Source organism: Lolium rigidum, chromosome 4 (assembly GCF_022539505.1).
Source record: "Lolium rigidum isolate FL_2022 chromosome 4, APGP_CSIRO_Lrig_0.1, whole genome shotgun sequence".
NCBI classification, from domain to species: Eukaryota; Viridiplantae; Streptophyta; class Magnoliopsida; order Poales; family Poaceae; genus Lolium; species Lolium rigidum.
In genome coordinates this window covers 193783660-193797343 of record NC_061511.1, presented here as the reverse complement: position 1 = coordinate 193797343, position 13684 = coordinate 193783660, and the positions used below count along the sequence as shown (strand labels likewise).

Genomic DNA, 13684 nt, shown 5'->3' with positions numbered 1-13684 from the left:
ACACAGTTTTTTGGGTATGCATCAAGGTTTAAATAGCGTGCTAAATGAAAGTAGCGGCAGCCTCGTTCAAACGTATGGACGCTATATCATGGTAATAGCGTGCTATATTTCAAATAGTTTTTTGAAAAAAAAAACCAAATGTAACCTAAAAATAAAGGATTTCGCTAAAAAAGTTGGATATATAGTCCAAAAATGACGGAATCATACATACATAACCACATACAAAAAATAGATCTCCAATTTTTTAGAAGGTTAACATGAGCATTCCACAAGGCAACAACATAGTATAAATTATTTACTAAGAATCATCAGCATTAGCGATATTATCTTTTGATTCAGAAGAGGAACCAACAGATTGTAGTTCATCACCACAAAAAAGTGAAAAGAACTTAGCTTGAAAAATAGCACGCTACCGCTCTGAAGTTTTAGCGCAATATAGCATGCTATTTCGTAAATAACGCGAGAGCGAGCAAAATTATTAAAATTTAACGTAGACCCTCCAAATATGCTATAGCGTGCTATTAACGAAGAAATATCGCGCTATTTAAAACCTATGCATGCCAGGGTTATATATGATTACAAGTTTTTTTTGTTTTGCATAACTTATGTATTACTTCCTGTATGATATAATGTGAAGTATAAATTTGTTCTCTGCCATTTTCTACGTGTTAAAGATGATGGGTCGCGTGGGTTTGGTAAAGGTCAATATTCTGAAACAAATCCTTTTTTTTTTTTTTTTTTTTTTAGCTCAGCTAGAATGGGCCATCTGTTCGGGGCACAAAATTAGTTTAGTTTAGTCCCGTTTCAAAAAAACAAAATTAGTTTAGTGGGCTGGGCCGGGATTTCTAATAAGCCCTTATCGGGCTCGCCGTATTCCTACGCTAGGTATTCCTCTTCCCAACGCCAGCCATCCCTCTGAACTCCGGCCGCCACGTGCCACATCTCCGAGACCAAGCAGCTGCAAGCGGCGTTCATGGGGTGCCCGAGATCCTTATCTGCTTGCCAGGTAGGTCGCTTCTGCATATCACGGTACCCACAACCCGCCGCTCCTTGAACAGTGAGTGGAATTTTACAGTCGGATGTTTGGCATCATCCCTGCTGCGATGGCTTGTGGTTCCCATGAAAAATACTATCTTTCATTAGAAAATAATATGCGCTGTAGAAATTGCATCAAGTTTGATGCCTGGATGCATTTTTTCCAGATCAGTAAAATGATATGTCGCTGCGACATCGTATTGCTGCGAGTTTTACCTCTACAGGTGTGCCCGATGCTTCCCTGACGTTTGTGGAATAGACCTGAGTTAGTGCTATATACTAGGAGGAAGTGGAGTTTGTTGATCTTGAAAACAATGTCCGTAGACTTTTCTCTTTGAAACTGCTCACGGAATTCCCCTCCAGAGTCAAGACACGGTGCTTTCATGTCTTAGGAGCAAAGTGATATCATGGTTTTCCTTTTGTCACAGGTCATGGTCTCCCGTTAGCTAGTGTTGAACTGTCCATCACTTCAACATTGAACCCACCACCAACAATTGTGATTCCAACCAACTCCTTAAATCGTAGTGATTGGCACTATTTGGTAGCATCAATTGCACTATTGCATACAGAATTAGGAGGTTCTAATATAATTGACTCAGCTCAGGTACTTGATTTGAAGAAAGATTAAGCTTAATTAGGATGCACTCGATCCATGCTTATTCTTCTACACAAGTTTAAGGATTCCATCTATTTGATTTCATCTTGATCAAACTAATTCTTCTTGCAAAATCCATTTCGGTTGGATTCAAGTACTGTTCTTTTTCCTGGAGGTCCATCACTTCAGTACATGAGTGGCTAATTGAGGGAAAATAAACTGAGAAAATTTGTCTAGAAGACTAAGTTTGAACCGTCTTAAGTCCAGTTCTAGATTTATTTAAGATGGGATACCACCAAATTGATCTTACAGCTAAAAGTAAGAAAATTAACCTCTTGAACTGTTCCGTACATTCCCTTTCATTGTAGGCATCTATTATGACTAGGAAACACCAATGCGTGTTGGCCACCAATTTATCAGTCTTCCACACACACGCATGACAGCCACTAGTCTGCTAGTTCTGGTTTCCAAGCACTAAGACTAACACCACCAGAGCCTTGTCCCCACCGTGGCAACCTGTATAATCTTCTCCATTTTTTAATGTAAGGGAGGAATCTTTGTAGATCGGTTAATTAACGGATGAAAAAGATTTTACAGGGTGACAACACTTGTAGATGGTTTCCTGCTTTGCAAAGAACATTTGATTTCTTTCCTTCCAGATGTACTATGGTAATTTTTAGAGGAGCTCAACATTTTCCTCAACTGAGATGCATGTATTTCAATATGACCGATGACGGCAAAATAGCATTGATGTGGACGGAAGAATCAGCTTTACAATTTGATGAGGACTGACGAGGAAAGAACCTATTCCTCCTGAAGTCCTGATGAACTGTGAGATGAGTTACGACCGGCAATACCTTTCAAGATGGTTAGCATTTTACATGTTTAGACAATCTTTATAAAGTCAAGGTCAATCAATCAATTGCGGGATTTATTCACGACTCTTACATGTTGGGGTGTACCGTGTACCTAACATAGAAGAGCTCTATAAGTAAACCATGAAGAAGTAACAACATTGTATGTAGCAGGCTCTATAACTCACAGAATATCCAAGTTCTTAATACTTTCCATGGCTCCCATGGCCTTTCCGCTCATTCTCATAGTACTTGCACTGCTCTTGCCGCAACCAGCTATCTTGCTGGTTGCTCCTTCCCTCCTTCGCAATAATGGCACAGACCTTGGTGCGCTGCTAGCCTTCAAAGCCCAGCTCACCGATCCTCTCGGCATCCTTGGCAGGAACTGGACCACTAATACATCCTTCTGCCACTGGACCGGTGTCTCTTGCAGCCGGCGCCGACAGCGCGTCACCGCTCTTGCACTGCCAGACATGCCCCTCCAAGGGGTGATCTCACCTTATCTCGGTAACCTCTCTTTCCTCCTTGTCCTAAACCTCACTGGCACAAATCTCTCGGGCTCCATCCCATCTGATATTGGTAGATTGAGTCGTCTCGCCATTCTTGATCTTAGCTTTAACAGCTTGTCAGGCACCATCTGTCATACCATAGGAAACCTCACAAAGCTACAAGCCCTTGTTCTACGCGCAAACGAGCTCTCTGGGCAAATACCGGATGGTATTGGTTCCTTGCTCATGCTTCAGGTTCTTGACTTGAGACGTAACCAGCTCTCCGGTCCAGTACCTCCTAACATCTTCAACATGTCTAGGCTTGTGGATATGGTCCTAGGGATCAACAATCTAACAGGGCCTATACCTAGCAACGAAAGCTTTAGCCTGCCTATGCTGCGAGTAATATCTCTTTCTAGAAACAAATTCACTGGTCGAATTCCATCAGCCCTTGCGGCATGCCAGCACCTTGAGACACTTGACGTCGGGGGAAATCTATTTGTGGATGTCATGCCGACTTGGCTGGCTAAACTTCCACAGCTCACCCAACTTTCTATAGCAAAAAATGGCATCGCCGGTCCAATCATACCTGTGCTCGGCAATCTCACTAAGCTTAGTGTGCTTGAACTCTCATTCTCCAACCTAAGCGGACAGATTCCGGTGGAATTGGCAAAACTGAGACAACTCACCTACCTCCACCTTTCCTACAATCAGCTTACAGGTCCTTTTCCCACCTTTATTGGGAACATGTCTCAACTGTATTTCTTGGCACTAGAATCAAACATGTTGACTGGATCAGTACCATCAACACTTGGAAACATCAGGAACCTTTCACGCCTTGATATCCGAATGAATCACCTCCATGGGGATCTTGAATTCTTGGCCGGCCTTTGCAATTGCAGGCAGCTCCAAATCCTTGCCATATCAACCAATTCCTTCACTGGGGTCCTGCCCAACTATGTTGGAAATCTCTCTAAAAATCTGTTAGAATTTACAGGAATCAACAACAAGTTAACAGGCGGGCTTCCAGCTACACTGTCAAATCTAAGTGATCTCCGTGCAATAAGCTTCGCCAACAACCAACTAACAAAAGAAATCCCAGGGTCCATCATGATGTTGGAGAATCTCCAAGCACTTGATCTTTCTAGAAATAGCATGTCTGGCTCAATTCCGGCTCGAATTGGCATGCTAAGGAAAATTGTTATGTTGCTACTCAACGATAATAAATTCTCTGGCTGCATACCAGATGGCCTAGCTAACCTAACCATGTTAGAGTACATTTACATATCTTGTAACCTTCTCTCTTCCACCATACCATCAAGCTTGTTTTACCTTAATAACCTTGTTGGACTAAACTTGTCACATAACTCCCTAACCGGTGCATTGCCTTCTGATCTCGGCCACATGAAAGCTATTGACAAAATAGATTTGTCTTCCAACCTCTTAATTGGTAGCCTTCCAAGTTCATTTGGACAGCTCGCAATGTTAACATACTTAAATCTGTCACACAATTCATTCGAAAATTCCATCCCAGCCTCTTTCCGTAGCTTAACCAGTTTAGCAACTTTGGACCTATCATCTAACAAACTTTCGGGTACTATACCCAATTACTTTCCAAACTTCACCTACCTTATTAATCTAAATCTCTCCTTCAATAAGTTACAAGGCCAAATACCAACTGGAGGTGTTTTCTCAAATCTCACATTGCAATGTTTGATGGGGAATGTTGGGCTATGTGGTGCTCCCCGTCCAGGATTCTCACCATGTCTCGACAAGTCTCACCCAACTCATGGTCGACACATCCTCAAGTTTGTAGTCCCAGCTGTCACCATTGTGGTTGGTGCCTTCGCAGCTTGCTTATACCTAATGCTCAGAAAGAAAAACAAGAAGCAACCAGATGCTATGGCTTCTTCTGACATGGCTGATGTGATTAGCCACAGGTTAGTATCCTACCACGAGATTGTTCGTGCCACCGAAAATTTCAGCGAAAGTAACTTAGTTGGAGTTGGGACTTTCGCCAAAGTTTTCAAGGGCCAACTGGACAATGGATTAGTAATTGCTATAAAAGTGCTCAATATGCAAGTCGAGCAGGCCGTGAAGAGCTTTGATGCTGAATGTCAAGTGTTGCGGATGGCTAGGCATCGTAACTTGATAAGGATATTAAATACTTGTTCCAACATGGATTTCAGAGCACTGCTGCTTCAGTACATGCCCAATGGTAGCTTGGCGGCACGCTTGCACACTAAATATAGGGAACCATTAGGGTTCATCAAGAGATTGGATATTATGATCGGCGTGTCGGAGGCAATGGAGTATCTGCACCATCATCACTATCAAGTTGTTCTACACTGCGACCTGAAGCCTAGCAATGTGTTGTTTGATGAGGAGATGACGGTGCATGTTGCCGACTTTGGCATCGCAAAATTACTTCTAGGCAATGACAACTCTGTCGTTTCAGCGAGTATGCCAGGGACAATTGGCTATATGGCACCAGGTACTTGCACTAATCACTCTTAGTTGAGAACCTTGTCTGGTAAGATTGATAGGCAGTTTTCATTTCATTATTTACAAATGTGTTTTTGTTCAATTACTTCATGAACAGAGTATGCTTTGGTGGGAAAAGCATCACGGAAAAGTGATGTGTTCAGCTTTGGAATAATGCTGCTCGAAGTCTTTTGTGGAAAAAGACCCAGTGACCCCATGTTCACGGGAGAATTGAGCCTGAGGCAATGGGTTTCCCAAGCATTTCCTGTAACTCTTATTGATGTTGTGGACGACAGGCTACTGCAAGATGAAGAAATTAATCTTTGCTTTGATCACCAGACCGACATTTCTTTGGGGACTTCTCCAACTAGCATGACTAACAACCTTCTTGTGTCAATATTTGAGCTGGGTCTGATGTTTTTTAGAGAAAAAGGGGCATGCCCCCGGTTCCAATATATTGAAACCAAACATCTCAGTCTTACAGCATTTTTTCCAGCAGTTTAAAACCTTACACATCAAACTCCTCGCAGGGGAAACTTACTTATTACAACTCCAGACAACACACGAGAGAGCCAAACACATAGAACTAAACCACCAGAAGAACACAGGCAAAGTCACTGCCTCCCCATGACCTGAAAGCAAGCTCCATCTCCCACCAGGACCAGGTCGTTTGCATCCAGAGTTCTTGCCAAATCTTCCGCAGTTATTAGCATTGGGCCCAATCCTCTCGCATTGTTTCTGTCACAAACCTCTAGAGTAGTTCTTGCCTTCTTCTGTGGAATCACCCAGGATCCGGCCACAATATCATTGGTGGCAATCTGGCCACTCCTTCCAACCTGTTCATCAGGCCAATCAGCCCTTCTTTTTCCTCCTCTTTCAACAGAATTTTCCACTGAGCACAGTTGTTTAGCAAGCGTCTCCACAAAACCTGCATGCCAAACCATTGTACCCGATTGAAAACATGGTCATTTCTGGTAATCCAGATAGCCCTCAAAACAGCAGCAAAAATCATATTGCATTTTTTATATTTCTTTCTATTAGCCCACAAAGCAGCAACATCATGTACATTTGAGATATTCAAATTTAAACCCAGAGCACCTAAAACCTTTTCCCACATGTTAGCAAGCAACAACACAATCAAAAAACAAATGTTGACATGACTCAATTTCATTGCAAAACACACAAGTCAGATCATCAACATTCTGTCTTTTGACCAAATTATCTCTAGTGAGAAGCTTATTATGGGAAAGCAACCAAAGGAAGAAATGAATTTTTGGGGGCACTTTTATTTTCCAAACACAGTGAATGTCAATGGTTTGAATCCCACCAAAATTAACCACAGCATATAAGGACTTAACACTATAGACCCCATTTGTTGCCCATTTCCAAATCAAACAATCTTTAGAATCATTTAAACAGAGAGTTTGTGCAATTTGCTGAATCTCCAGCCATTGCAACATAAGCTTGTGGTCAAAACACCTTCTAAAAGTCATTTTCAGAGAAGTACCATCCCATAGATCAGCAATAGTCTTATTTTGCTCATTAAGCAGGAAATAAACTTCCCAGAATTGAATAGCTAGAGAGCAAGACCCAAACCAATGGTCTTCCCAGAACTTAATAGTTCTACCATTACCAACTTTCCACATATAACCCATCTTAGCAGCCTTGGCAGCCCAAAGCACCCCTTTCCAAAAGGGGAGGCCCCATGATCAGAACAAGAGAAAATATTAGGGTTATTCACCTCATATTTGCTATCTACTATCTGTTTCCAGATTTTGTTATCATCCAGGTGATATCTTTTAATCCAGGAAGCTAAGAGGCAAAGATTCATCTCTGATAAGTCAGGGATACCCAAACGTCCATACTCCTTTTTCCTAGTGACCAAACCCCAATTAGCTAGGTGGTACTTATGGTGCCCCTCATAATTATCCCACAGACAGTGAGCCATCTGAGAATTAATCAGAGTAATAGCCCATTTGGGGAATTTAATCACACTAAGCAGATAAATTGGAATACTGGCCAACACACTTCTAACCAGTTCTAGCTTAGCAAGCATGATTAAGAAGTTTGCCTCTCCAACCAGCAGCTTTCTTAATAATTTTATCCACAACAGGTTGAATATCTTCTTTTTCAGCTTACGATAATGCGAGGTACCCCTAAATACTGCAAGGGGAACTCACCCAACTTACAACTCAAAGTTTGAGCAAAAAGTTGTGCATCACCATCAAGTACATTAATAGGAACCAGATCACACTTATGAAAGTTGATTCTCATCCCAGACATATGTTCAAAACAGGCTAAAATCCACTTTAGATTAATGGCGATAAGACAAACTTTTTTCAAGGAAGAGTAGAGTATCATCGGCATATTGCATACCGATGATGCCCCCTCCCCATGCCTTGCATAAGGCCAGCAATCCTTCCACCGTAAGCAGCTTTATATAGAATTTTAGTAAAAACATCAGCCATAAAGTTGAAAAGAATGGGTGATATAGGATCACCTTGTCTAACACCCCTGCTAGTAAGGAAGAAATTGCTATTGCAATCATTAATCCTAACCCCAACAGAACCATTATGCAGCAGACCCTCAATAGTCCTCATCCACTTGGGGCTAAAGCCCCTCAACCTCATGACTCTAAGCAAAAAATCTCTATCAACCCTATCATAAGCCTTTTCATAGTCTAGTTTAAAAATAAAACCAGTATTTCCACTATGAACAGCATCATGAATAACTTCATGGGCAGAGACCACACTCTCAAGAATAAATCTTCCCTTAATAAAAGCAGTCTGATTAGGAGAAATGAGTTTCTCACTCACCACACCTAGTCTATTGGTAGCACATTTAGAGAAAATTTTGAAACTACAGTTAGTCAAAGCAATAGGTCGAAATTTCTGTATAGTTACAAGCATCAACTTCTTTAGGAATCAAAGTCAACAGGGAGAAATTTAGCCTAAAAAGGTCAAGATTTCCCTCATTCCAATCCTTAACCATATCCATGAAATCAGCTCTAATGAGCTCCCAGAAATGTTGATAAAATAAGAAAGAGAAACCATCTGGGCCAGGAGCACCTTCAAGCATAAGAGCCAAAAATAGCATCCTTTATCTCTTTCTCGCAAAAGGTGCATCAAGCATATCATTATGATTCTCGTGACACCATATCATCCGGGTCCCGTAAATCATCAACTATATCAACATCAAGACAAGGCTCTTTACAAAACAAAGTCTTATAGTACTTAACGACAATATCCAAGTATACCTTTGTTATCCTCCACCATACCTTCATCACCTTGCAACCGACGATTTGTTTCTTTCTTCTTCTTTGATTAGCTACGGAATGAAAGTAAGAAGTGTTACGATCACCTTCCAAGATATACCTTTCCCTGGATCTCTGTCTAGCTTTAATCTCCTCATTAGTCCAAATTTTAGTGAGCTCAACGAAATATCTTTCATCCTTTTCTTAGATACAGGAGAAAGACACTGAGTTTCAGCAATGATATCAAGCAGATCATATTCAGCAACTAATTTTTGTTTGTTCTTCCTTTGAGCAGATTCAATATTAGCAGCCCAACCTTTCAAACCTTTCCTAGTATTCCTAATTTTAAAGTTCCATCTGTCAATAGGTTTAATGAGATGACAAGGGGCTTGCCAAAATTTGGCAACCACCTGATCAAACCCCTCAATGTTAAGCCACCACTTCTCAAATCTAAATTGCTTAGTAACAGGAACTTTCAAAGCCCCAGTATCCACAACCAAAGGAGTATGATCACTCCCAATTCTAGCTTTTGAAGATAAGCTACTAGCAGGGAAGAGAGCATCCCAACAAGTAGTCACAAAAACTCTATCAAGCAAAGCCATAACCAGATTATCCTGATTATTTGCCCAAGAAAATTGCCTACTAGGATTTTTAATTTCCATCAAACTAAATTTATTAACCCAATCATTAAAGAGATTGGCCCGAGTGTTGGTTGATGTTTCCAGGTGTTTTTCTCACACTTTTCTCTAATGAGATTGAAATCACCCCCAACCAGGGTAGGACCATTCCAACAAGCCATAACATTATGCAACTCATTGATAAAGTCTAATTTGTGTTCCTCATAAGCGGACCCATACACAGCAATCACTCTCCAAATGGCATTATCTTTTTTAGATTTTATCTGAACAGTATACACGATAAGAAAGAATCTCCCATTTAATAACATCAAACAAATCAATATTAACACCAACAAGGATCCCTCCAGCAGTCTTCACAGCAGGCAACCAATTCCAGGTAAATTTCTCTCCTGGATCTAATTGCTTAAGCTGTATGCTAGAAAAATCCTCCTTCTTAGTTTCAGAAAAACAAATAATATCAGGGCATGTCTCTCTAATGAGGTCATGCACTCTAGTTAGCTTATCAGGTCTATTTAGACCTCTAGTATTCCATATTAGAGCTACTACCATGTTTAAAAATCAATTTTCTTCTACCCTTTTTCTTACTTTGGACTAATGTCCAAGGTTCATCTTCATCGTGTACATCACTAAAGTGATCCTCCCGATCGAAACAACCTCATTCTCATCAACAAAACCAACCCTCATCTCCTCCACGGATAAACTAATGTCATTTGGGAGGAAACTCTCAGGATTAGAGTTATGAAAATCTATAAGCCTTTTTGTTTCAACTTTTTTAATTTCATTAATAACAGAATCAACCTCTAGACTTTTATGACCTAGGCTAATGCCAGCATTCTTTGCAGTGTCATATAAAGAAACATTATCAAGAGCAGCAAAAGAATTTGAGAAGCCATGTATTTTATTACCTTTAGGAATCTCCAAATTTTTAGCCTTCAATAAATCTTGAGCTTTTTCTATGGCAGATTTACCATCTCTTGTAATCCTGGAGCTCATCCTTGTAGCTTGAACAGGGCCCCAGGTCTTCTTCTCCTTCCAAGCCATAGCAGCCGCCACAGGAGCAGGATTGTTGAGCACAAGACCATCTTCTTTCTGGATCCCAGCATCAGCTTCCTCCTCACTTTCCTCATCAAAATGCTGTAGCAGATTCTTCCCAATATTTTCCTCAGCTTCCCTTAAGACTAAAGCCTGACTGACTTGCACAACTGGTTCTTTCCCAAGGACTTTTTCCAACACAGACATCTCCAGCTTCTGATGAGCAGCAGATTCACTCCTCCCACCAAGAGGCATAGAAGACTCTGTGTCCATCTTATTGTTAGCTCCACTTTGTTTTTCCTTGTCCAATCTCTTGAAGTCATCTCCAAGTTCATCATCATCATTCACAGTGTCACCCTTATTGCCCGCACTCAGGATCTTCATCATCATCTTCATCCACATCAATAGCTTCTCCTTCACTCTCTACCACAAAGTTGACCAGGTAAAAACATTGCTCCATCTCAAACAACTTGTTGGTTGGGATCTTGGTCTTGTCTCTTACAAGCAACCTTGACCCCGACCTCTTCATAGAAACTTATGAATATGCCATGCCAATCAATATTCACAAGAACACCCAGAGATGTTGAGACTTGGCAAATAGTTTTCCAAGTCAACCATTTTGCGGGTATCCCATATATCTTGATCCAAATTTCCCGAAACTCCTCAAAAGGCTCAGCTTCCCCCTCCCAATTCTCAAAAAGATCACCACCCCATCTTTTTTAGATTGATGGAAGGGTATTCCACCAAATCTTTTATCCTTTTGCTAGGTGGAAATCTCACTAAGAACTTCTTTGGACCAATCTGTCTTATCTGCCAGAACCAATTTGCCTTCCACATATCAGTGAAACACTTCTCCAGGTCACCAGCAGATATTTCACCTTCCTTGACCACCACCACACCAACATTGTCCATATTTAGCCATTGCACAGCTTCTGGACCCTCCACTTCCACATGGAAGAAACCCAGTCCTGGATTTGCACTCCCCCAATATTGAGCAAGTAGGAAGGAGAGAGTACCACATAAGGCAATTGTCCATGTGATGCCCAGATCTTCGCTGCGGATGAAGCACCTCTTGATTCTAGTGCACAAGCCCACATAGTGTCCCAACTCTCCACAGTTATAGCATGTTACGGACTTGAATTTTGGATCCGGAATAGGCCCGGGACCACCCATCACGGATAGTTGCAGGTTATTACCTCCTTTATCTCCAGCCCTGTCTAGACCCATCGAGCAATGACGATTCTTCTGAATCTTCTTCTTGCTCTTCCCAGCACCAGAACTTTGTGATTGCTGCACAGGAACCATACTGGCACTACTCCCCTGACTGTTTGATTGTGGGAGGTTTTGAGGAATCCCTTGCGGAACCATCAACATAGGATTGAAACCAGGTTGAGGGATTTGCTGGCTGCCGAAGAACTGAGGCCACTGATTCATCGGCATGTTCCACATGTGTGGCTGAATCATCGGGAACATACCTTGTCCAGCCCCCAATTGTTGCATCATTTGTGGAGGAAATTCCGACTTGACCACCACAGGCTCATTGACAGCACCCGCAGAGGGAGCAGCCGATGATGTCGCCGCCGCTGCTGTGGCCGAACGCCCACCACCAGACCCACGACCAGCACCACCACCGAATCTGCCCGCACCGCGACCACCTCCTGCCATAGACACCACCTCAACAAAGGATCTCTTCCCCTCGGCAGCACCCCAGAGATCAGAGAACTTGATAACTGTTGCTCTAGGTAGATATCCACGGCCAGCCGGATAGCAGTCAGCAGGTGTGAAGGATCTATCCCGAACTAATTCTCTCCTGACCCAGACCAAGGTCGGAGCACTAGGCGTAACCCTAGATCCGACCAGGAGATTTTTGGCCGACACAGCCGGCGCAACCACAGATTTATAACTAGGTGAAGACGTACTTCCCAAAGACGCCAACCCTGAGGAAACCTGGACGGCCCGATTCCGCCTGGAAGGGTCCAAGCGACGACCACCGATCGCATCCACCAGCGAGTCACTGCGCAACGGGCCCCACCTCTGTTCAAACCATCCAAAATTCCCCACCCTCTCCGGCGAACAGTATCTCGTCGGAGAAGGATTTCCTCTCCTGATCCTCTCCCTACGACGCCGATCATCAGCCGAGCCTCTACAACCCGCAGCGATAGTAGGCCTCGAGACTCCTCCCTGCATCAGCACCGGGGACGACCTCGCCGGCGAGATCTGGAACGAGTTCATCACGGCTTCCATTTTTCCAGCTCCTCCAGTCCTTGCTCCGCCAATTGACGCCGCGGGTCTTCGGGATCCATCGCCTTGACCCTCGCCAGCGCCGCGGCCACCTGCTCCTCGAGCCCCTGCCCAGAGATCTGCGGCCTCCACCCCTTTTCCATCTGCTCCACCGCCCACTCCGAAGCGAGGCTGATTTGAAGGATTAGGAGCTTCCGCTCCAAAATCGCCACCCTTCGCCCCTCCACCCTCTGCGCTTCCTCTTCTGCCTTCTTCGCTGCCTCCTCCCGCTTCCTTCTCTCCTCTCCCCACCGCATCTCCTCGGCGAACGACGGGAAACCCGCAGTCCACTTTGAGCTGGACATCTTCCTTCGCCGAGCGTGCCGGAGAGTACCAGCACCGACGAGCGCACAGGGTAGAGATGGGGGAGGCGGAAGAGCTGAAGGTGGTGGCGAAGGTGGTGGTGGCGGCGGCGGTGATGGTGGAGGTGGTGGTGGACGGGCTCGATCGCCGCGGAGTCGCCAGGTCGCCAGAGAGAGAGAGAGAGCGTTTTCCCCGTCCCAACATTTTTTTTCGATAAAGGGTGTTTCATTACCGCTGGGTCTGATGTGTTCGAGCGAATCGCCTGAGCAAAGGCTGGCAATGAACGACGTGGCCACAAAGCTGAAGAACATGAAAAATGGATTACTCTCCCTCTGCATAGGCAATGCAAAGTCCACAACATAGCCAGTTTTTTTTTTCGAAAAGGAAGAGCCCACAACATAGCGAGGTGAATCTATATCTATAATAAGTTTGAGTTTCCACTGTACATCGTATATTGTAGCAATAGGCATGTATTTCCATTACGTCTGCAACCTTAATATTGTTCAGATTATGTTTGTATGTCGAACATGTCATGTTGACTGTTACTCCCTCCGGTCCTTTTTAATTGACTCGAATTTAGTATAAAGTTGTACTAAATCCGAGTCAATTAAAAGAGACCGGAGGGAGTACTTGTTTATTCAGTTAATTTGATTATCGCATGATTTACGCTGTCTTTAGCAGAGTTGTAGCATGTATGATTCTCCGTGATGTACCAGGAAGAA

The 13684-nt window shown here is 43.2% G+C and overlaps 1 protein-coding gene across 1 annotated transcript; it reads left to right on the top strand.

Moving 5' to 3' along the window:
• The first annotated feature begins 915 nt into the window (after window positions 1–915).
• LOC124706762 (probable LRR receptor-like serine/threonine-protein kinase At3g47570) lies at window positions 916–13368 on the top strand. The gene is made up of 4 exons (XM_047238430.1): window positions 916–1006; window positions 5162–5466; window positions 5575–5865; window positions 13201–13368. The coding sequence occupies exons 2-4, from the start codon at window positions 5181–5183 to the stop codon at window positions 13323–13325; spliced, it is 702 nt and encodes a 233-aa protein (XP_047094386.1). The 5' UTR covers window positions 916–1006; window positions 5162–5180; the 3' UTR covers window positions 13326–13368.
• Window positions 13369–13684: the final 316 nt, after the last annotated feature.